This window comes from Polyodon spathula, chromosome 25, assembly GCF_017654505.1.
Source record: "Polyodon spathula isolate WHYD16114869_AA chromosome 25, ASM1765450v1, whole genome shotgun sequence".
Taxonomy (NCBI): Eukaryota; Metazoa; Chordata; class Actinopteri; order Acipenseriformes; family Polyodontidae; genus Polyodon; species Polyodon spathula.
In genome coordinates, this window is record NC_054558.1 from 16,999,095 (window position 1) to 17,023,369 (window position 24,275).

Consider the following 24,275-nt stretch of genomic DNA (forward strand, 5'->3'; position numbering starts at 1 on the left):
ATTTATCCATAACATAAACTAAATGCAAAATGAAGTAACGCAGACCTGCAGCGCTTCAAGATTTAAAGGAGAGCTAACCAAGGTTATCAAATGACATTTCTTACTAGCACTAGCAGTGTTGTCACTGGTCCCCCTTTGCTACAGACTGAAGCATAAAATCGAAGTGGAAGACCGTGCTCTTGCTGGAAAGGTGCTTCTGCTTCCTGCTGCTCGTGTAATGCTGAGTTCAGATTAAGGTTCAGATATTTCAAAGAGCACATTGTTCTAGTAAGCTGTTTACTGATTTTGTTAAGGTGCCTGCTAATTCCAGTGCTAATCTTAATTGGACATTTTCAGCTCCCATATTTGATCCAGTTTGAAGAACCGCTCGCATGCAGGTACAAAAACAAGACAAATGTTTGTGAGCTACTAAATAAAGCCAAGTACTGTATCTGATGTTTATCAATCCTAATTTCCTAACCAGAAACAAGATCGCAAGGTTATCCATTCCTGAACCCTGCTCTCCAGTACCCCTTAGATGCAGAGGTGCTTCTGTACACCCCCTATATATCCCTTGTCTTCTCTACTAAAACAAAGAAAATCATTTTGGAGTTTTAAAGCCCCTTCAAGTTTGCTACACAAAGGGTGCTGTATCATTCCCCCAGTCGAGCGCTGAGTTGGGAAAGAGCTTAGGGCTCGATTCTCTTCTCTGCGCTTTCCCTCCCTCTCCCTCTCTCCCTCTCTCCATCCTTCCCTCTCTCCCTCCCTGTCTCCTACCCTTGCTGGGTCATTTGATCCATGTTCTGTTCAAGGCTAGGATGAACCCTTCACTCCTACTGGACTCATCCTTTTGTGGTTTCAAGAGCTCAGGGCTCAGACCAAGTATTTCCAGCAGTTTCTGGTGTAATTAGTGTCCCTGTCGTTCGCTAGCTTCAGTCTTCATTTTCACTGTTTATTTCTAATTGAATAGGCTGTGTAGGTTACAAGACTACCGTGTTTAATTAAACAGTTAAATAAGAGATACTGGACTTATTTACAAGGCCATTACAGATCAGTGTAGCACTGAACAGTACATTTGGAAGTTTGCTAGTACTAACTAGCCCTGCTAGTTGAAAATATGTGTAGGTATCGCCTTATTTTTTATTGAACAAACCCATTTAAACTCCCTAAGCGGATTAATTTTTGATCCTATGTTTGCTGACAGCTCCTATGTATTAATGAGTGCTGAGCTTTGCTTTGTTGAGTGTTCACAAACAAATGCAGCTTTCTCAAAATAATTGCTAGTAAATTAGCTTAGGAAAAGATACCTGTGCTTATCAAAAAAAAAAAAAAAAAAAAAACCTGTTCCGTTTCATGGGACTTCTAACAGATTCTGCTGTTTTGAAACCAAAAAGTACCCTGAGTCTACCCCACAAAGTGTTAACTCTCCCAGGGAGTGAAGGGTTAGGCCTGTGACCTCTGACCTGTGACACGCAGGCTGCTGCTTGACGTCACCTGGAAATGCCAGCCCCCCCCCCCCTTCCCCACTGCACGACTCCTCTTTGCCTCCTCCAGGATGTTGAAACTTAACAGAAGGATTCCCAATCTGCTGAGGTTCCTGCTGCTGTCTCACACAAACCTCCCTGCTCTAACATCTCATGTCCTGCATTCAGATTGAGCTTAGGTCGCAAGTCACAATACTCCCTTGAAAGGAGTCTTTTCATGCTTGGCTGCAGGTCTTTAGCATTGAACTTGACTATGGGCAACCTGGCTTTAACATTGGTTAAATGGGGGATTTTGAAGATGTCCTCGGTGGACAACATAGCTTGTCCTGGTCTAACAGACTTCTTTGGTGTACTGAAGTTTTACCAAGCATTCTGATTGTGCATTTTGAAGTTAAGGATGACTGTTCTAACAGACATCTCATCTGTGGTATTTCCCCATAGAATCAATGTTAAAACTAGGTTGCTTGTAGGAGATGGTACAGGAAAGAGCTGTAGACAAGAATCATTTTCAGTGAAGGAGATGTTAGATTGAGAGGTTTAAAGATTTTGAGAGCTATCACATAGCCCTTATTTACACAGATCATTTGATGGTCCCAACTCGGTGATACAGTAGCTGCCACACATTTTGTCAGACTGAGTGCCATGATTGTGTGTTGAAAGAAATGTTTTAGCAGATGGCATATTAAGGAACAGGTTTAATGAAGATATTTCAAAATCAATTGGATTACACTGTCTGGCCACTTTATTAGGACCTATACCTGAATATCTGACACAACATGGCATAGATTCCACAAAGTGCTGGAAGGCGTCTCGTGATATGTTAATCCATTCAGCCAATAGTGTTTCAGTTTATTATATGACGAAAATTAAGCTGACCAAATATTTTCACTGACGAGAGCCTGTGAAGGATTTTGTATGCATGCTGTTATTAGGACACAAACCTCAAGGTACCACATAGTATCTCAGCTGCAACCTCCAGACCAAAATTCCCTTCCTGAGGCAAAAAGGAAACTAACTATTTCTGTCCTCTTTCATGTATTGCTTGATGTGTCTCACACACCCTCTCTTCCTCCTCCTCCTCCTGCTCCTCCCCTCCCTCACGATCCACCAGCATCCCTCACCCCTCTAGACCCCTAGACGTGTATGTTTGACAGAACGAACCTAGACAATGCATTCCTGTTCGTTTGTGTGTCTGTTCGTTTTTTACACCTGGTTTTGAATCAAAACAAAACAGCTGTCTGTTAGCTGAACTCTCCTGTTCTGGTCTGTGTGTTTTTTGTTTTTTGAGCACCCAAATGGAAACGGCAAGATTTCCATTTTTTTTTTTTTTAATTTTCCTAATTAAGCATGTTTTCTTAAGGTTATGTCACTGTGAGAATGTAATGTTTGATTATGTCATGTCTTGCTCTCTCTCTCTCTCTCTCTCTCTCTCTCTCTCTCTCTCTCTCTCTCTCTCTCTCTCTCTCTCTCTCTCTCTCCCCCTCCCTCCTCCACCTTCTTTCATTGGCTATATTCATTGCTGTATCCTGTTTGTCCCCCATTCCCTTTTAACTCCTCCTCCTCCTCTTAACCTCTTTTCTGCTCCTTCTCACTACTTCCATCTCAACCACCTTTTTACCTCCCCTCTCTTTTTCATTTCCCTTTTCTTTACCATCCTCTTTTTTTCTCTCTGTGTGTAATCTTCCACCACCTCTTTTCCCTCTCCTCTCCTTTCATGCCCCCCTCTTCCGTCTCAATCCCCCGTCCCCTGCCCTCCCCTCGCTGGGCACAGGACCCTGGCTGACTGCCCCCAGCTGCTGGACGTGGAAGACATGGTGCGGATGCGAGAGCCGGATTGGAAGTGCGTTTACACGTACATCCAGGAGTTCTACCGGGGGCTCGTCCAGAAGGGGCTTGTTAAAACCAAAAACTCCTAGAGTTTCCGCCCACCCCCCGAAAACGCCCCCACAGCATGGTGAGAAACGAGATCTGAGGGGCGTGAGCAGGGCCTGACCCTCCCCTGAGAGGAAAGAGCCAGGACAAACAAGCTACCCTTTCAGCTGTATCGAATAACATATTATGGAGTAAATAGCAAGTGTGTATACCTGTAATGTCTACTGAATTATGCAGTATCTCAGTCAGGCTGCTAAGGACACTGCCACCTAGTGTTTTCGCATTGAGTTTTAGCAACACTGGGCTGGATTGTCCACTTTCCCTTAAGTTGTGTTGAAAGTGCTCCTTCATTTAAGTTATACATCCCAGTTTAAGGCACTTGACAGAAGTATTAATAATATAGTGTGTAATATTTCAGGACTCAACAGGACTTACTTCCCCTAGTAACAAAGGCAGCAGTGCTTGTGAGAGCAGCTAAAAATACAGACGTGGCCACTGCAGGAAAGTACACTAAAGAATTTATAACGCTCGGCATTACTGTGGAAGACAGGGGGCTTGAGCAGCCCAGTGGTTAGAGAAAGAAAGCGCTGGGCTGCAGCGTGGAAGGTTGTGAGTAGCTAAGAGGTTTGCAAAAGAAAGAAAGTAATGGGCTGCAGTGCAGTGGTTTTGAAAACCTTTAGAACAACACACAGGTTATTTTATGGGACTACAAATAATTAAATAAAACAATGTAGACTTCAGAACAAACATAATTAGTAGGCGTTTACATACAAGCCATTTAGATACAAACTGTCTGTCAGTTAATATTTTAATATTAAACTAACAGCTATCCATTTTGGAGATCACTGTAGTGCTGCCTGTGATCTTCAGGGAAGCCGGTTGCTGTTTGTGCAGTGAGACAGCTGGACACATTCCAGCAGCTCTCATTTGGACTCAGGCAGGCCGAGACACTGCCATCCATCCTGTCTGAGAGTTGTAAACATTGCCTTTTTAAGAGCTGAGCTGCGAACCAGCGAATGACTGATTTAATCTAAAAGCTGGGGGGCCCTGCCTTTTAAAAGGAACTGTGTACTTTTAACCTGATTTTGAGAGGGCAGACTTCCTAATTTATATGCTTTTTGTTTTGGTTTAGATTTTATTTTTTTTGTTCCTGAGGAAAGACTTACCCAAGTGCAATTTTATTATGCCTTGTTTTTAGGCAAGCATGAGATGGGAGCAACAACCTCTGTTGTTTTTGTACAGAGTCACGGTCTAAGTTTGGAATCAGACCCAGGAACTCCTGTCTTGCAGTCCTAAGCAAAAACAAAAAAGCACACTGCCTAGGCCACACTGTTTAACAGTCCGTTAGCAGCCACTGAACTGCCTCCTAGTCACTCAGCCCTTACCCCCAGGTCGTTCTACCTCCCTCCTGGTCTCCCTTGTCTCATACTACTGGGCCATACTGCTGGACAGTCTTATAGCAACCGCTACACTGCGTCCCAGTCTCTGAGCTCTCACTGCTGGACTAATACTCCTTGCTCCTGGGTCCTTAGCGCTAAACACTAGGCACAACTGCCTTCCTCCCAGGCCCTTGGCTCTCACAAGTAGGACTCACTGTCTGCCAGTCCCTTAGCAAGCACAGCACAGCCTCACTGCTATAAGCCCTGGCCCATAGCGGAAATGTTAGCAAAGTATATCACCTGCTGGCCAACTATAGAATTGCACTCCAGGTCGGAACGATCATGCAGATGTCAAAAGAGTAAAATTCAGATTATATCCAAAACTATTGATGAAATAGTATAATTAAATAATTTTGCTGAAGTATTGTGTGTGTGTGTGTGTGTATATATATATATATATATATATGTGTGTGTGTGTGTGTGTGTGTGTGTGTGTGTGTGTGTGTATATATATATATATATATATATATATATATACACACACATATATACACACACACACACACACACTGAACAAAAATATAAACGCAACATGTAAAGTGTTGGTCCCATGTTTCATGAGCTGAAATAAAAGATCCCAGAAATTTTCCGTATGCACAAAAAGCTTATTTCTCTCAAATTTTGTGCACAAATTTGTTTACATCCCTGTTAGTGAGCATTTCTCCTTTGCCAAGATAATCCACCCACCTGACATGTGTGACATATCAAGAAGCTGATTAAACAGCATGATCAATTCACAGGTGCACCTTGTGCTGGGGACAATAAAAGGCAACTCTATGTGCAGTTTTGTCACATAACACAATCCCACAGGTGTCTCAAGTTTTGAGGGAGCGTGCAATTGGCATGCTCACTGCAGGAATGTCTACCAGAGCTGATGCCAGAGAATTGAATGTTCATTTCTCTACCACGCCAGCCCAGGACCTCCACATCCGGCTTCTTCACCTGCGGGATCGTGTGAGACCAGCCACTTCGACAGCTGATGAAATTGTGGGTCTGCAGAAGAATTTCTAAAACAAACCTTCAGAAACCGTCTCAGGGAAGCTCATCTGCGTGCTCGTTGTCCTCACCAGGGTCTTGACCTGACTGCAGTTTGGTGGGCAAATGCTCACCTTCGATGGCCACTGGCACACTGGAGTGTGCTCTTCACGGATGAATCCCGGTTTCAACTGCACCGGGCAGATGGCAGACAGTGTGTATGGCATTGTGTTGGTGAGCGGTTTGCTGTCAACGTTGTGAACAGAGTGCCCCATGGTGGCGGTGGGGTTATGGTATGGGCAGGCATAAGCTACGGACCACGAACACAATTGCATTTTATCAATGGCAATTTGAATGCACAGAGATACCGTGACGAGATCCTGAGGCCCATTGCCGTGCCATGTTTCAGCATGATAATGCATGGCCCCATGTCGCAAGGATCTGTACACAATTCCTGGAAGCTGAAAATGTCCCAGTTCTTCCATGGCCTGCATACTCACCAGGCATGTCACCCATTGAGCATGTTTGGAATGCTCTGGATCAACGTGTACGACAGCGTGTTCCAGTTCCCGCCAATATCCAGCAACTTCGCACAGCCATTGAAGAGGAGTGGGACAACATTCCACAGGCCACAATCAACAGCCTGATCAACTCTATGCGAAGGAGATGTGTCGCGCTGCATGAGGCAAATAGTGGTCACACCAGATACTGACTGGTTTTCTGATCCACGCCGCTGTATGAACTGTAACTCAGTAAAATCTTTGAAATTGTTGCGTTTTTATATTTGTGTGTGTGTGTGTGTGTATATATATATATATATATATATATATATTTCCCAGTTGCTTTTATGGTTTTGTGAGGGGAGACCCCCTGATTATTGGTCTGGGGGGGGAAGGGCTTTCAAATTTGTGAAGCCTGGACCTGATGGACAACCAACACCAGGTCCTAACACCTCTCTCTCCGTCCCCTGTCTTTCTCCTGCCCTCCCTCTCTCCACAGAATCTTTGCTCACTGTGACCCCCTGCTGGAGGTGGAGGATATGATGATCATGGGAAGGAGACCGGACTCTAAGTGTGTCTTCACCTACGTGCAGTCACTCTTCAATCACCTGCGCAGATACGAGATGGCCTGCCGCAGAGCACACACTGACCTGTAACCAGCAGCAACACATCAACACACATGCTTCTAAATACACCTGAATGCCAGCCAAACCTCTACAATCCATTTCTTGCCTCCTTTTCAGCATTACTGTTTTGATGTGCAGAGTGTTAGCTGCTTCCTGGAAGCGTATCGCTTAAGGAAGTGTTACCAAGAAGCAGCTGTTTATATGTTAAAATCTATGCTGATGTACTCAAAACATACAGACCCAACGACACAAAACAAAATCACATGTGGTCCTGTTGCTAAGGCTTAAAGAAATGGATTTGAAGGCGTTGGTTAGCATTCCTGTACAGCATACCTGTTCCAGGTAATGGCATTCCCGTAACTCACAATACAATAACCACCCCTACCTCACCTGTTGCATATAGAATACTAGTTAACCTGGTAACTTGCTACACTATGAAACTAACACACTTCACTTTGGTGTATTGCTGTTCCTCATGTAGATGTCCAATTCAATGGCTGGAAAGCAACAAACATCATGCAAAAAGGGTTTTGGAAGCAATATGTAGTACAGCTATCGTAAACCTTTCAAGAACTTCCTCATAACTTGTTCAGGTCAATTTCATTGGGATCCAGGTTCAAGCAGAAGTCTGGGTGACTTCTTCATTTGTCATTAGAGGCAGCAGCTGGTTGGTTAATATGCAGGAAATTAAATATATGAAGGTGATTTAAATTTTTTTTTTTACAGGGAAAATGACAAAAAGACAGTTACGTATTTGAACCCAAAATGTTGATTGACCCCAAGGAAGCACAGGCAGCGAAACGGTTCTCCGTATGTAATAATTAAAAGGTCTGAAATGATAAATCACAAATTCAGTTTTTGCCATGATGTGTTCCTTCAAGCCCTCGAATGTGAGACTGACATTCAGGAATGGTAGTTTAGTAGAGCCGCCTTGTAATCTGCCTATTTTCAGGTAATCCCCACTTCCTGTCTCCCCATCACTCCCATTGAAACTCACTTGAAGTAACGCACCTGTGCTGACAGTGAGATGCAATGTTTTTAGCTCCTCTCCAGGTACAGAATGCTTTCTAATACCAAACTCTGCATGCTTTTAAAACACACATTTACTTGAATTGTTGTTGTTTTTTTATTTAAAGAAAAATTGTATAAGCACTGGTAAGGAAAGTATATTTTCTCTGTATTATTTTTTCAGTAACATTATTGTAACACAAGTAGATTTTTGGCTCCAGTCTGTTCACAAGCGGCTTATCTTGTGTCTTGGCTTTTTTTTTATGCAACAGGTTTTTTTAATGTAGATTTCAAGGCAATTGTATTTGTTAAGACTTCAAACTATTGCTCTCTCTGAATCTAGAAATTTCTATCAAAAAATGCAGTTAAAACAGTGGGAAAAAAAACACTTAAAATGGCTTGAAAATGATATCAGTCTAACTGTGGGTCTCAATACTTCACTTGCACCGTTAAGAGAGAAATGTTTTCATAACCTATGTAAATGATCTTAAAGTGTGGAGGTATTAGGCCACTGTTTAGCTCAATTTGAATCTTTCTACACAGAGACTGGATAGCACAAATCCAGTCTTTTCTGGTCTGGTGATCACTCCCATAATGCCCCTGGGTTGGCATGACCTGGATGGGCCTGGTAGGCGGACTGGAGCCCCACCTCAGGCTTTTATTGATTTTGTGTACAAGGACTGCATGCAAACGACTGCCAGTAGAAACGCTTTGTGTTGAAATGGGTTTTTTTTGTATTTGTGTTTATATATATATATAATTCTTTTTTTTTTTTTTTTTTTGGATACTTGTTTATAAACAGTAGTGACTGGTTTTGTATCAGATTGTATTCAATGTGTGATCATAACTGTGATCCTATTATAATGGCTAGAGAGATTCCTGGAGCCCCATCCCTCAGGATTCTCTATTTTACCACTAGACCCCCTAACAGTGAAAAAAAACTACTGGATTCATAGGAGATTCCTAGTTCTTAGCCGAAAGTGTCTGATTTTTGATTCACATGTACCAATATAGCTGTGGGACGATCACTAGTTATAGTCCAGAATGAACAACTTTTACTTGATTAGTGATGCAATTGATCCTGTAATCCCTGTCATGTGTCTCAACAAATTGTAAATTAGAGTTGTAATATACCAGTAGAATATTCCAGGATGGGATGTTTAATCTTGCCATCTGGAGACCCAGAGCTGCCTAATCTAAGTCATCCACTGCCCTGATAAAAAGCTATGAAAACATGTTGAGCATCATATTTACTCATCATTTTAACCTGTATTACACCATGAAGAAACCGCCTGGAACTTCTGCATTGTATATCATTTTTTTTAATACAATGCAATAACAAACCTACATTTTTAATTTGGAAATTAGCTTTTAAGGTACATGTATAGATATTTTTGTCATATGCCATATTTAGTTATTCATTGTGGTTGGAGAACTTCCCCCTAAATAACTTAAGATAGTGACTTACAAAATTTTGCTTTACTCCAGTAAGAAATTAGCATCATTTTTTGTGACAGGAATATGCCCCTGCAGTGTTAATAAGAAATGCAAGTAGACAAATCTTTGGGTTAATGTTTTCAGAGTTATAAAAGAATAATTAATAACATTATTGGTACAGTGTGTGTTACTTTCACTAAAGTGGGGTCAAAATCCCCTATTCAAAGTTACTCTCTCCATTGCTTGGTTGCTTTCTAAAGGTGTTTGGAAAGGAACTGCCCCTCATTGGCTACAAGGTTATTTCAGGAAGGCTTCACCTTTGGAGACTGGACCAGCCCAGATCCACCCCTCACCTGCCACCTGCTTCCACCCTCACATCTTGTAGATAGACCAGAACACGTTCTCAAACACGGTTTTATTAAACACGTATTAATAATCTGACTTCAGAAATAAAGCTCTATTTTAAAACGGTCTACTACTGCCTCATTAATGCCTTTTCATCCCTAATAATATTATCACTAGTCCCCCCTTTCCCTTCTGTTGAAGGTATTTTGGTTCTTTGCTTTTAGTTTGTTTTTGGAATAGTCGGTTATGTGAGAGTGCTAACGCTGAGAAGGTCCTGCTGCATGTCTATAAAATGACGAGCAGACGCAGAGTAACAGTTACAGGATTTATTCCATAGTCTGAAGTGGCCACTCTGCTCCAGCATCTCTCCCCAGGCCCAATTCCCCCCACCCTTGTGAACTCTACACATCAGCCCTCAGCCAGCCAAAGACTTTCAGCTCCGGGCATCACTCTGTTCAGCTGAGGGCAGGGGGCACCAGACCAGGAGAGACCAAGCAAGACAGTGTATATTAAAAAATAAACATTTGAAACCCCACACAGAACAAAATATTTTTGTGACAGCTATCATGAATGGGCTGTACAACATCAATCCTGCCGTATGTAACTGAAGCCAGTCCTATGAGTATACGTACTAATTCAGTAGTCCAAGTTTGTAAGGGGGAGCCCCTTGATTTAATTTTTCTAAAGAAGTTTCACTTCACTCCCCCATTAGCTTAGATTTCCGAAGACTTCTTTGCAGCGAAGGTGGGCTGTGCAACACAGGTCCCTGGTTCAAGTCTGTCTTGAGTCACAACACCACTTTCTGAATAATGCACAATCTACAACTATTCAAACCATGCAATTGTTATTCCCTTCAATCATGTTTTCAACATGTGATGACTGCTGTGTGTTTAAGACTTGCAGGAGGAATCTGAGGGTAGACATGCTCTGTGAAGTTACTTAAGTGCTAAACATATTAAGTTGGGGTTTCAAAATATTCACTTACAACTGGGAGGTGTGTGTGATTCAGCCTGGGAGTAAGACTGCTCGCCAATATCTAAAAATTAAAACTACTGGTCTGTTATCCACACCTCAGGATATCACCTGATACTAGGGGACAAGTGGAAAAATAATCCCTAATGGCCCTAGTTCTTAGAAAGCTTTTAGGATGTCAGTCCTAGTAAAACAGATTAGCACTCATCTCATACGGAGTGTAGCTAACTCTAACGTCTCTAAAGATGTCATCAATCTTGAGCACACAGGGTATAAGCTAATCTCACAGCAAAATGGAATCATGGATTTCAGCAACCAAGGAATTCCCCAGTGCTGTAAAATAAATCCAGCTGTGGCTTATTCCAGTGGGGTATAGGTTGATCAAATCAGTCCATTAGTGTGAATGACTAAACTAACTTTACTTGTGACCTAAGCCAGATTTGAACCCAGCCCCCCAGAGGTGAAAGGCTCATAATATTCACAGGAAACCTCTCTTGCAATTAGGATCCCTTATTCTCAAAAGAATTCACGACCCACTGGAACGCATCATTGGCCAACATAAATGTTTTTCCAGTCAGATGGAACTACATGTACACAGCTGTGCTACACCACCTTACATAGTCTTGCAGACAATCTTGTACTTATTTTTCCAACAAAATATCCTGTTTTTAAAAAGGATTAACGGTACACAGGTTTTTTTCTGTGTTCTGTGAACCGAAGCCACCTCTGTAGTCAGATGAACAGATGGATTCCTGAATGCTGCTCTTGCTTATAGGTCTGCGTGCTTTGCTTGAGGGTCGTGTTGCTGGGTCTCTGGTGACTGGCTCTCTGGTTCTGTCTCCAGTGGTTCCCCAGTCGGTTCCCTGTCTGCTCCCTGGTTCTGCTCAGTGGTGGCTGGGTCAGGCTCCTGCTTGTCCCAGGGACTGTCCTTTGCAGGGGCGTAGCGGAACTCGTATGGAACCGGGTCATCTGGGTCTGCCTTCTTATAGAAGCCCAGCGAGACCAGCAGTTCGTTGATCTCTTTACGGGTCATATCATTTAGAAGGATCCGCTGAAAAAACACAGCAGGCACTCAGTCTTGCTCTGCAATGGTTTGAACATACCTCACTGTCAGTCTTATTGTTGTAAGAAGCCACGTAATATAGTGATAGCAAATTCCTTTTGCTATTATAATGTGTTCCACAATTCTCTTGCCGGCAGACATATGGAATGAGACATCCAGGGTCATTATACCAAAGTATACTGGACACAAATACAAATTATTATTGAAACAGAAACACAAGACAACACGTGAATGAGGTATTCTACTTTCAGTGGATACATCTGCAGAAAAAACATTAATAAATAATAAACATAGCGAAGAGTAACAATATGTACAGCATGACATGTAAAGTGCTATACTTACATCCAACTCTTCATAATAATGGTTGAGAAGGACCAGCTCCGGGTCAGCTCCAGGGAGGTGTTTCATCACGAGGTTGTGACTTTAAATCAGCAGTTGAGGAGATAGACAGACCTGCACTGGAACAGACACTCGCACAGCAGATGCAGGGGTTTATTTTAATTATATCATTCACAGTGGCTGCTTGTGGTCAATCTATTCTCATGACACCCCAACACTCAACAGGATTGGCTGTCCAACCCATTCTAGTGACTGGATAGGAGGGTCGTTGAAATACTGGACTCATTTGGCTTCATGAAATAAGTGATCTCCAGAAAGAGATGCTGGTTGCCAATGGTTGTCTCCAATATTTTTATTTTTTATCTATTTAACCTACCCAGTTATCAATATATACAATACATGCTGAAAATAGAAGCTTAAGGTGAGACTGAAACTGATAAGGCAATATTATACTGCCAATGTCTTTTGGACTTTAGCCTTTAATCTTTGATCCCGAATTCATTCCAGGACTGGAATCCTCACTTGCAGATGGCTCTTAACAACAGTCAGTTCACACTGTAGAATGAACAGCAACAGTGCTAAGAACCCCACAACAAAACTGCTGGTGCCTTTCTAAGGTAAACAAATGCGTTTAATATATTATTCCTGTGATGTCAGTTTTGATTTCATGAGACATTCCTTCTGCTTGTCCTTACTCATGCTCTACAGTTGTGCAGTCTGGGCCTGTTCCCATTCACTCACTGTCACTCTGTGTTAGACAATGAAAATAATGAACATGTGACTGGATCAGTTGCTTGTAAAACAACATTAACATTATGTGCTTGTGTACGACAGCCACAAAACTTTAATATCTCTGCGAAAGCACAGGTGTAGCGCCCTTTCAACTGGTGGCACGAAAGGAATAGACAGGTGTTTTATTTAGTAAAGTAAGAAGAGACAGTTAATATGTTACAATGTCAAAATACACCCAGACCACTAGAGAAAGCTACCACGCTCTATACAGACTATTGTATAAACTCAGGTTTGGGTCAGGTCCTACAGCAGCAGGTCTGGGTCGGAAGTGGGCTGTGAAAATGGGACCCGTGCAGGACTCTGCTCTGTGTATCCACACTCACTCACTGAGAGACAGTTACCATACATTACAGCAGACTGCTGTTGAAAGGATACTAAAGAGGGATGTCCTGTGTAACAAATGCCTTCACCTGCAGAGAATGGAGAGAAGGAACAACTAGGTAATAATTCACTGCCGTCTTTAAATCCCCAAGCATCTTTGTTCAGTACGGCTGTAAGCTCCACCCCACATCTTGCTTCGGCATAAGGTGCAATCCCTTGAATGCTCCCTGCACTCTGTTCACCTGGAGGTTGAACTGCATTTCTAAACAGCATGATAAGCACAAATATTGTCTACAAATGCCTTGCTATTAATGAAATGATGCACTGCCCTCTTGTGTATAAAACAGTTCAGTTCACTGCAGCTGGCCCCGGTTGGGATACGGTTGGTGAGACTGACCTCAGGACATTAGAGACACTGCCCCCTAGTGTCTGACACAATCAGTGAAGTAGTGCGTACAGCCTCATATGAAGACTTAGAGCAGGCTACTGCAAACAGACTACAACGAGGATCTTGTACAACCATATGGAAAGATGGGCGGGAGACGACAATAATAATAATAATAATAATAATAATAATAATAATGAGACTGTACCTCCCTGAGCCGGTTCAGCTGTCATCCTCCGCAGGTCTGTAGGGATACATGAGGTTATCGTGAGACTTGCTGCTGTGATTCATGTTTCAGTCAGACGCTCATTAAAATCTTCAGCATTTTCAACAGCTTATTCACGCATTAAAATGATTACCATATAATAACTCTCTGGCATTTCATTCTAGTCTCCGTTACTTATCTATTCTCTAATCATTCATAATTTCAAAAACACTGAAGCAAAAATGATACAGTGTAAAGTGATGAAGGCACCATCCAACATGCCTGTCTACTTGATTTATTAGATCCATCTATATCCCCCTGGGATCAAATTCACCCCCAAGTTTCTTAGAATTGTTACCGGGTTTCCTAGATCTGATCTTTGACAACCATTACAAATGCACCCTTAATATGTCATACGCTCTGAACTGATTATACCCGAATCAGGAGCAAGTTATACTCCTCAGTCTCTGGGGTTTTACTGCTTACCGGCTAGACTATATCCTGACAAGCACGGAAGGAAAGCAGTCTTCAAGCTTAACCAATTCAGAGCAGGCTTTCCGTGCGCCTGTTTGCTGGTTTATATTAGAAACGCATTTTAACTAGGGCTGAGTGCAAGGCAAGTGAATTTCTCCATCTTAGGGTCAGATTGGGTCTGCATTGCTACTATATGTCAATGATGACACAGAACTGAAGCCTGTTTCTTTAAAACTGAAGCGTGTCTACTAGTGTAGTCATAATGTGCACCAGCTTGCCCGGTATTGGTGCTATGCAAAACTAATTCAAAACAGATTCTGGAGACATGGAGATGGTGGTCTGCTTGGTTGTTTGTTTTTTTCTGACGCCAGAATCCAGGTTTTAACAACAAAAGACTCACGGGACGTGCAACACTGGGTCCTTATCTCTGAAAATGTTAGGAATTTCAACCTGGTTACATCTTGCTGGAGGCTACAGTATGTTACACAGTATACATTGATTAGCTAATATGCAGCTTCCAACCTCTAATGTTTTGGAAACAAAAAAAACAACAAAGAGAGTATTGGTACCGAAAAGGTCCAGAATTACTACTTGTACGGTTATATTGACTCGTTGAAAAATACGATAGAATACATTCTAAACCGGTGAATTTCGATATGTGGCAAAGGCAAAATGCGTAATATTACACACTGTTTTAAAGTTTATATACAAACCAAACAGGGTTAGCCAAAAGTATTCAATTATTTAAAATAAAAAATAAAAACAATTACTCAATATACCGTGTCGTTAAGTAAGTCTTGACTTGTGTGTTAGTGCAAGTTAGATGCAATTGGGCCTCTTTTTAACAAGAACGGCCCTGCAGAAAATGCCTCTATTCAACTATGTAAGAAAAACTTTGTTTTGAACTTGGAAAATACATTGCACTTTTTGAAGGAATTCGCTTACCTCTACTTTTCCCCTGGCCAAGCCTTCAATTTTCTTTAGGTCTATTTCATACGGTGAAATGCTGTGGAGCAGGCCGGCGAACATAAATACTAGCCACATCTTCCTTCAGCGGCAGAGAAATGAAGAGCGGATTGATAAAACACCGGTCCGGCTGAACCTGTTTATTTGGAAAGATGGGCGCTCCGGCTAGGGAGAGACGAAATGCCACGTCAATAGCCTTCTGGCAGTACCACGTATAGTGTGCGTTCGTTTACAGTGAGTTGGTGCGCTCATTAGGTGGGACTGGATGTTGTTTTTGGACTAGCCCTCTTCATTAAGTTGCAGGGTGACAGTGCTGGAGAGCTGAGTCTGGATGTAAACGTTTTACTAGAACAGTCAAACAAACATTTTAAATCCAGCTCGTGACAGTTGACTTTCCCAGTTAAGGACAAAAATACTATGCAGAAAAGCATTGCACACAACAGGACAGTTTTGCAAGGGTCTGTTTAGAGAACAGGTGTGAGAATAATCGAGGTTTTACTGTGCATGTACTTTTATTGCAGGGGTGGTGACCAATTTGACTTAAAATGTTTTTTAAGAAGGGTGCCAACTTTTTATGGTATTACAGATACACGTTTCTGATTTTGCTTTCTGATCTGGATCAGGACTTAAACATTGAATTTAAATCTTGTACTGATGTGCGGAGCAAATCTGTTTGGTTCAGTGACAAGCAGGTGTAAAAGGAGGGTGGGTAGGTGGGCTTTTTTTTTGCAGCTAAAACTACCTTTGTATAATGTAAAGAAACTGGGCGGCTTTCTTTCTGATCAGGTTCAGAGCCCAGAACACTAAATTATGGAAGAATACGGCAAATGCAGTTAACATATTGTAGTGTAAAACTGAACATGGTTGTTGGACAAAATGCAGAATTAGAACACGTTAGTTCGAAGTGTGAGTATGGCGTTGAAAGCATCGTTCTCTTTAGAGCATTAGAGAATCAATTAATTTCTTCTGTAATTACAAAAATATCCACAAGAGGGAGATGCCTTATTTTATTGCCTTCACAAACACAAGCCATAAAATTGTCAATAGTTTTCGTGCCCCTGTCTGGATAGCACAAATTTAACATCATAAGTGAGCTTCCTCAATGATTACCACCTTTTAATTCCTTCTTGGAAATTTGGGGTGGAACTGGGCAGCGAAACCTGTTCCAGCAGGCTTGGGTATGAAGCACCTGCCAACCAAGCTCCTAACCCTCAGCCCTCACTGCACTGATGGCTTCCATTGTTAAATTGCTGCAGCACAGCTATTATAAGCTGTGGTGTGACAGACGGTGTGCCTGATTTTGCCTTGCTTACTTGCATTTGGGTCAATCAGATGTGTAGCCCTAATGACAGGTTGTTGAGTTATCTCGTTCTAAATGCTCCAGGAGTATCATATTGCGTATCAATAGGGTAGCATATTGTTGTTTAGAAAATAATATTTCAACCATCCTGCTGGGGGACTGACCGGCAATTTTGCATGCTGATTCTGAATAATATATATTATATATATATATATATATATATATATATATATATATTATTTATATCATTTGCATTAGGTTAGGATTGTGTTAAAGGTGATCAGGTTTGTATGTAGATGCTCCTAGTAGTATTGAAGTTACAGGATCATTTTGCTCTGCCAATATATTGTAGACAACAGTTTGACCTGTTAGCAGGAAATAAGGTTGGATCAGCCACTGCTAACTTCTTAAGTGTGTAGAGTGGTGATCAATGGCTCCAATTACAACAGAAGTGCACATTGCTGCCAATTTCAATTTCATTACACATTGCACTTCAACATTTGCACTCAGAACCTCTCTGAATCAATGTGCACATCATAAAAATTGGACAAAGGACAGTAAATATCAAATAAAATGCAGCCCTAGGGCTTTCAGCTTTGATTTTAGCCATGGATCACACATCTCTAAGACAAACATTTTAGAAGAGCAATCTCACAGACTTGAGACCTGGGTTATCTTAGCAACCGCTTAGGCAACACAACTGCAACATGATGTTTATAAGACTCTCTATGGGGTTTAGTACCCAGGAGTTATCTAATCATTTTCTGAGGAATGGTGTGACTCACATAGCAGCTGCATGCCTAATGTACTGCATTTATCTTCTCCACAGTGCTGCGTTTCAGTGTGTGTTTGTAGATAAGACCTTTTTCCATCGTTGGTTCTCCAGCAGTAGCTGCACTTGTTTTCCAAAAGAGGGGTTAGAAGAGAACAGCATGTGTTTGTTCCTATTATGTCTTCTGTTCCATTTACTTCAGTAGAAATTCTTTCCTTTTTTTAAGACTCTATGAAGAATTTATATTGCAGTAGAATTCTGTTTGTTTATCAATCAATCGAGGTTTATTTTATATAGTGCCTTTCATAGTAGACCATCATCAGAAAGCCCTTTACAAAATAGTGAGGAACAATGCATAATACATTAAATATAGGCATAATACATTAAGTAAAAGGCTAGGATTTGAATTCTAAACATTGTGGATGCGTGTGTCAAGCAGAATCATACGAAAAAGATGGAGTGAAAAACCAGAAACAGCAAATTAGACAACAGCTAATAACAGATATCGAGCTTAGAGAGCATTATCTGAAGGCTCTGCTTAAAAGTAAATGATAGTTGGGCATATTACAAAGCATGTATTATTTGAAATGAGAAAATGGTAATTTGCTAAAACAAGAAATAAACTGCTTGAGAACCTAATGTAGATTTTAAAATTATAAATGACAAGAAAAGGCGGCTTTAACATTCCTTTTAAAAGTGCACCTTATTAAAAAAAAGTATAGCAAAGTGTAGTAAAGCATAGCAAAGTGTAGTAAATCCCAGTAACAGAATGGTTAAGCAGAGGGAGGTTTGGTAAAGCATATAAAAATGGTAAACTGTGGTAAATGTATATGGAAAAAACTGTGAAATGACTACAAATTTACTGTTGTAAACTTTCAGAATATATATAGTGATTGGACAGGCAACACTTATGGAATTATTTAATTAGCTACAGTCACTGTAATTGTATGAAATATGATCAAACAAAAATGTATTTCAGTGTACTATGATCCTTGTCTCCAAGGGAAACGGACAACCATAAATACTCTGTTCAGGGAGTGAACACTTACAGTGTAGCTTGAATGCTAATTGCAAGATTATTCCCCTGAGTAGCATGCAACACATACAATATTTTAACACTGGGTTGGAAGCACTTCTTGATCAACAGGCCAGATTATCTCCATTCCTGAATCCAATGCAATACTGCTGGAGATTGGTGAAACGAAGCTATCGAGAAGTTGAAAGTGAAATGTTGAAGAGAGTAATAAATTATATCCCCCGACTTGTGCACAATTTTGGTGCAGCACATGATGTAACATGTCTGGAATTGCGAGGACTCCAAAGGTGATCATACCAAAAGTCATGGGAAATGATTGGAAGTTAATTAGGTATTTTATTAACCACAGACAACTGATTTGAAACCATGTGGCAATATTGTTTCCAAATTATTACAGGTGACAAAATATTTTATCATAGCGGGTTATTGGTTACGGCTCCGAAATACAATTTCATGGGATTTCCAAATGCAATGCTGATTCTTGATCTCACTTATAGATACTGAGTTAAATATTCCAACTGCACTGCGAAATTATTATTTCATTTAAAATGAATCCTGTATTCATATATCAATGATGCAGATCTGCAGGACTAATGTAAGAAAAATAATGTTGTCCACCTGAGAGAAAGCCATGCCAATGTCAAGTTTCATCAATTTTACATTGGAGTGTGGCAATGTCAGGACCGCTGCACATGAAGTCACGTGGTCTGGGGGAAAAGTCCCTGTGGTGTCGTCAAGGTAATTTGAACGCTCAGCAGAAGTTAGCTGGTGTGAGCTGCTGCTGCTGTGTGTGTGTGTGTGTGTTTGCTATGAACACTGTAGTGTTTGTTTAATCCCCACATTTAGATCCTTGTAGATCTCACTTTGAAAAGCAATAGAGAACCCGCCATTATTAGATCTCATTTATACACTCTGGTAAAACTTAAAAAAAAAAAAAGAAAAAACCATTTCAGCAGTCACACAATTACGTTCACGCAGTAGTATGCAATATTCTTTGAAGACAAAACATATCTGTGCCGCTTTCAATTGCTGTAATGTGTATTTAAATGTACTGTACATAAAAAAAGAAAGAAATCAGCACAAAACATTACTTGACGAGAACCACACCCCGGAAACAAATAAAGGTTCAGTCATTAGGGGCTGCACAATATGATGAAGTGGGTTTTTTTGTTTTGTTTTTGTTCTAAATGAGAAACCAAGAGATTCGTATACGTTCACACGTTGTTTTATGCGATTGTATAGCAGTCTATCAATATATTTCTGAGCTGTGCGTGCTTTGTCATGTGTTTTTGTTTTTGTAGGTTTGAAATACAAACGGACTCTGTCCCTTTAAAACAATGCACCTGCTATAGTAACACTGACTGGTGGAATACTTGCATTGCACTGGCCTATATAAAACGAGGTACGATTTACTGTGAGTGTTGAATAATCCCACTCTCCACATTTGAGTACAGTGTTCTTAATATAGAGCCACGCAAATGCTTTCTGATTCGATGACCTGTAATCTTTAAGGTCTGTCTGTAGAGGTTTACAGTATAGCAAGTATGCTGTACTTTTTGATGAGATAAAAACACGCCCTCCCTCTGCTTCTATTCGTGTATCCGTGGCACTGTTGAGACTGGTCCCTTTAAATTGCAGTGGGAGTAGCGAGAGCTCGCAGCAGGTAACCACGTACCGTGGTATTACCTTCCAGGAAACGAACTCAGTGTGCTGGGTGACAGGACAAGGGTTCATCCAGGCATGACAAATTTCCTTTATTTGAAAACACTTGAGCAAAGCAGCTTCGTGCACGTTTGCCGTAATATATTGGACTAGCCTTTACAAACACACACACACACACACACACTGGCAGCAGAACTCAAGCACTATCGCTCAGTGCTATGACAATTTTGTAGATACGGTAGTAGCTACTGCGTTTTTCCACAGTAGAAAAGAAAGACGATATCACGTACTGTATTTACAGAAACGTTTCTCCGAGGCAACAACATCTCAACAAAGCGGACGTCATTGAGCAACCTTCAAAGACACCGACCGGCATTTATTTGTGTAAACGGGTTTCAGCGGGGACAGTCTGTTATTGCCTAGAATTGAAGGGCAAAAATAATAGAAGCGCTTGAATAGGAGGTGCATCACCAATGCGCGGTTAGCTGTGTAATACCAACGCGGATAATTAACTGGCGGAATTACCAACTGAACATTGCTGACATATTAAAAAAAATAAATAAATTGAAGCAGGACCTAACCGCTATACACAATTCGATACAACCCGACTTTAAAGGACTTCTTAATTCTGCTGGGTCACAGGCACTAATCCGATACAGGCAGGCAGCACCGGCATGGAAGCTGATCCAGAGATAAACGCCTAATTTGTTTAATAATATATGCAGATGTGTTTGCAGTTGTGAGGCTATAAAGACAGCGATGCAGCTCTCATAGATTTGTCTTCCATGCCGTGTCTTTTCCAAATAGCTCCACACGCGCAAGATCGACCCCGCTATCAGTAACAGAGACACATTGACTTGGTATATTTGATCTATCGGAATAGCAGGTGGGAGTTTCTCAAATCGACGCTTCTCTTTGTACAACCACGCTAAGGAAGGATTCCTAAGGACCCCGCGTCTTTTTATAGACTTGCAGATTACAGAAGCAGCCCAGCTCTGCCCAGTTAATGTCTCTGGCAGCATCAACTGCTACTTTGATTGAACTTTAGCAGGTAGTTTACCAACAACCACAGCCCGGTGAATTCCAGTACTAATACGAGCTGCACTGTGTCCTTCCTGTGAGACAAACCGCCCAGCGGAATAACAACATATAGCGAGCGTGTTGGAATAGAAAGGTAAGACGAGCGTTCCCTCTCTGTAACTGGCGACTGTGTGACGCGTTCATGATTCTCATGATGCTTCCTCTGATTATGATCATATGTCTTTACAATAAAGGGATATAGTACAGGGTTGCTCTGAGATGTTTGATGCTGTTAAAGGAGGAGGGGGAATTGAATTACTTACTGGAAACTGGGAGTCCATGAAAAAGGAAGGAGGATGATTGGAATGAATGAGTACATGGTCTTGTTTAACCCTTCCAGACTAGGTGCATTTAAATACTGTTTTAGTTTAAATGCATGTGATATTTAGTTTTTTAACAAGATAGTGGTGTTGCTCACTGGTTAACTTTACATCCGACTTTAGCTCAGAAGAATTGGCCTTTCTTCATTCTTGTGTTTGTATCAATGATGTTACCCATAAATAAATATTCCTTTGACTGAAAACATTTCACACCAAAAAAAAGAAAGGTCAACTCTCTGAAAGATGTGGTACAGTAAGAGTTAAAGGACTAAGACGTGATACAAAAGAAGCCACCATAAAAGCAGCAAGCTGCTAGAGCAGCCAGCAGGTGCCACTGAGGGCGCTGTTCGCAGTGTGCTATTGCTTTAACTACAGATTAACCCGTTTTATATCACACCATGTAATCCCATGCCCCGTTTATTATTACATTTTATTTTCAAAATGCACATAGGTTCTTTGAGAAATTAACTTTCTTAATATCATCTCACAAACCCGCCTATTGTCACGTTTTGTGCAGCCTGTTGTGTCTGGGCTTTACTAAGTAACCACATGATAGAAGTAATTTCCATCGCAACTAACAACCAATAATCATCTTGGCTGATAAACTGACATTTTGAGCAGCCTGTCAAATAGCTGCGTGGGCGGTCTTAACGGGATACAGTTCAGTTACAAAATACCAACGTCACCATTTTTTTTTTTTTTTTTTTAACACTTATTCACAAAAAAACACCAAATGCAACACCAAATTGACATCTCTCCCCAGTCTACAATTCATGCCTTTTTGTAGATCATGACACAAACTAGTTTCGTCCCAGTTAATGATACAAAACGTATTAGTCCTGTAGACTATGCATTTGTTTAAATGTAAACAACGACTAAATGTACTGTATCAAAACACTGCTCTTTAATTCACTGTTAGTTTTCTTTCATTTTTTTTTCTCGCACTCGTAATGTGCTGTCATAGGCAAACGTGAAACCTGCTTTATGTCACGACCCGCTTTATATCAATAACGATGCCTGTACGGAATCACGATATAAAGCGGGTTCATCTGTACTTAATACGGAATCACGATATAAAGCGGGTTCATCTGTACTTAATACGACCCCCATTCTTCTCAAGCAAAGCTTTCAGAGATAACGTTAAATATTAATCACAAGAGCACACAGCATGGCAGCTCTGAGTGAGTGGTGTCCTTCAAGGTGTCTGAAGGCAGCAAAGTGGACATGTTGTTTTTTTTAAGCACCCTGCAGTGAAATGTGTTTATTCAGATACAGTAACACACAGATAAACTCATGCATCCAACACGCCAGGGTGTCACTTTAATTAATCTAGAGTAGCAGCTCTGATTGCCACCATCGTTCAGATAATTGGAATAATACCCTCTGGGCCGGGTTGCATGATTTTACAGACAGAAGTATTCTAAGGAGAAGCACTCTTTGATGTTTGACTAGAGAAACATAGTTTAATGATCTGGTCTCAGGGGTGGGGGGGGGGGGACATTCAGCTCTGGGTTCAATATGGCAAATGAAATAATTAATTACTTTAGGACCTCAATTGTTGTGTCATTCATTTGATTAAACGATTTAGAACAGGGCTGGAGAGAAAGCCTGGACTGGAAGAGTCAACTGTGATCTATAAAGTGGTGATATTTAGATCCATCAGTATTTGGATCAACTGAATTGACCCTAGAGGGGCAATAAAAAGTGCAAGTTTTACTAGAGGGATTTGGTATAGACAGTTCTGATGCTGTCCTTAGTAAACGTTTCCCTTAGTAAAAGCATAGCAAAGTGTAATATGTGAAAGCATGGCAAAGTGTAATATGTGAAAGCATGGCAAAGCATGAGCATTGTAAAGAAGAGCAAGGTATGCTAAACCAGAACTCAAATTACCATCTTTTAAGTTGCCTAAAGTGAAATGTCATTTTGCAAGCATTGTCGTTTTATGTTTACGCTGGAGAAATCAGAGTTGTATCAAATGCCACTGGACATAGATTTAAAGAGTTATGTAATAAGCTAGCTCTTTATGTGCTCTTTATCTCTGTGGGGGAGAAAGAAAACACAATGTTATTGACAGATAATGGGTTATTAATAACAAGTTATAGTGCCCAGTAGGGTTTTTAACAGTTTCTTTTTATTAGATATAAAAAATATCAGCCGAGCTGTAACAATATTTGGATTTATAACCCCCTACTGCTGCATGTATGTGTGACTCGCAGAGAGACCCAGGGAGAAGTTGGGGAGAAGAGTTTTTTGTCCCTACTGTAGGGGAAGGGAGCTGCAGTTCTCCTTTTATCTGGTAGAGCTTGTAACTGGGGGTGAAGAGATAAATGATGGATAAAATTGATAGTTGTAAGATTTTTATCACATACAAAGAATAAGTAACTAGTATAACTAGTTTAATGAACTTGAATTAGTGCTCACAATGCATTTAAAACTAACTAAAAGTGTTTCTCAATTTAATAAGCACATTTTCTATCCCTCCTAGTAGTCAAAGTATATATTTGAATACTGATATCAATAAGTCTTGCAGAGAATTTAGTAATTTAGTATCAAATATAACCTGTTTTATGGGATGTTGCAGTTGTAAATGGTTTAGAACTGCCACAGATGTATTCTGAAAAGGAATTCTGATTTCCTTGTTCTCTACCTTACTGCAAAAAGCCAGCTATGCACCATGCCCTTGTAAGATCTGTGTCTAACAAAGCATGGAGTTCACTGACCCCTTTGCAATGGCAGATTAATGAACCGTGAAACTTTCCACTGAAGCCCTGCAGGTCATAGATGTTTCATCCCTGTGTTATAAAACATGGCCTTGTACAGGTTACTGAAATGGACTGTATTGATATGGTTGTGAAGCTAATAGACTGATTGTGGGTTGAGCATTAAACACCGTATCTCTAGAAAATGCATGCACCTATTCTGT

At 40.8% G+C, this 24,275-nt stretch overlaps 3 protein-coding genes across 11 annotated transcripts in view; 2 read left to right on the top strand and 1 right to left on the bottom strand.

The window, feature by feature from the left end:
• The window catches only part of LOC121299615 (smoothelin-like), a 76,520-nt gene extending 66,727 nt beyond the window's left edge, over positions 1–9,793 (top strand). For 6 of the 8 annotated variants that reach the window (XM_041227441.1, XM_041227445.1, XM_041227444.1 and 3 more), the window contains one exon: positions 6,749–9,793. In XM_041227441.1, the coding sequence (XP_041083375.1) occupies positions 6,749–6,905 (157 nt within the window). In that variant the 3' untranslated portion in view covers positions 6,906–9,793. Of the gene's footprint in view, positions 1–3,234; positions 3,418–6,748 lie in introns of all 8 variants that reach the window. The other 2 variants (XM_041227443.1, XM_041227449.1) reach the window with 1 other exon arrangement.
• Positions 9,794–9,976: 183 nt separating this feature from the next.
• LOC121299618 (selenoprotein M-like) lies at positions 9,977–15,397 on the bottom strand. Its single transcript, XM_041227453.1, has 5 exons — positions 15,162–15,397; positions 13,746–13,781; positions 13,207–13,241; positions 12,043–12,121; positions 9,977–11,688 (listed from the first exon to the last, which is right to left on the bottom strand). Exons 1-5 carry the CDS (start codon positions 15,258–15,260, stop codon positions 11,407–11,409), a joined length of 531 nt encoding a protein of 176 aa, XP_041083387.1. The 5' UTR covers positions 15,261–15,397; the 3' UTR covers positions 9,977–11,406.
• A 4,537-nt stretch (positions 15,398–19,934) lies between these two features.
• LOC121299616 (inositol polyphosphate 5-phosphatase K-like) overlaps positions 19,935–24,275 on the top strand; it is a 36,779-nt gene continuing 32,438 nt past the window's right edge. For both annotated transcript variants that reach the window (XM_041227450.1, XM_041227451.1), the window contains exon 1: positions 19,935–21,126. The gene's annotated coding sequence lies outside the window, so the exon portion shown is untranslated. The remainder of the gene's footprint in view (positions 21,127–24,275) is intronic.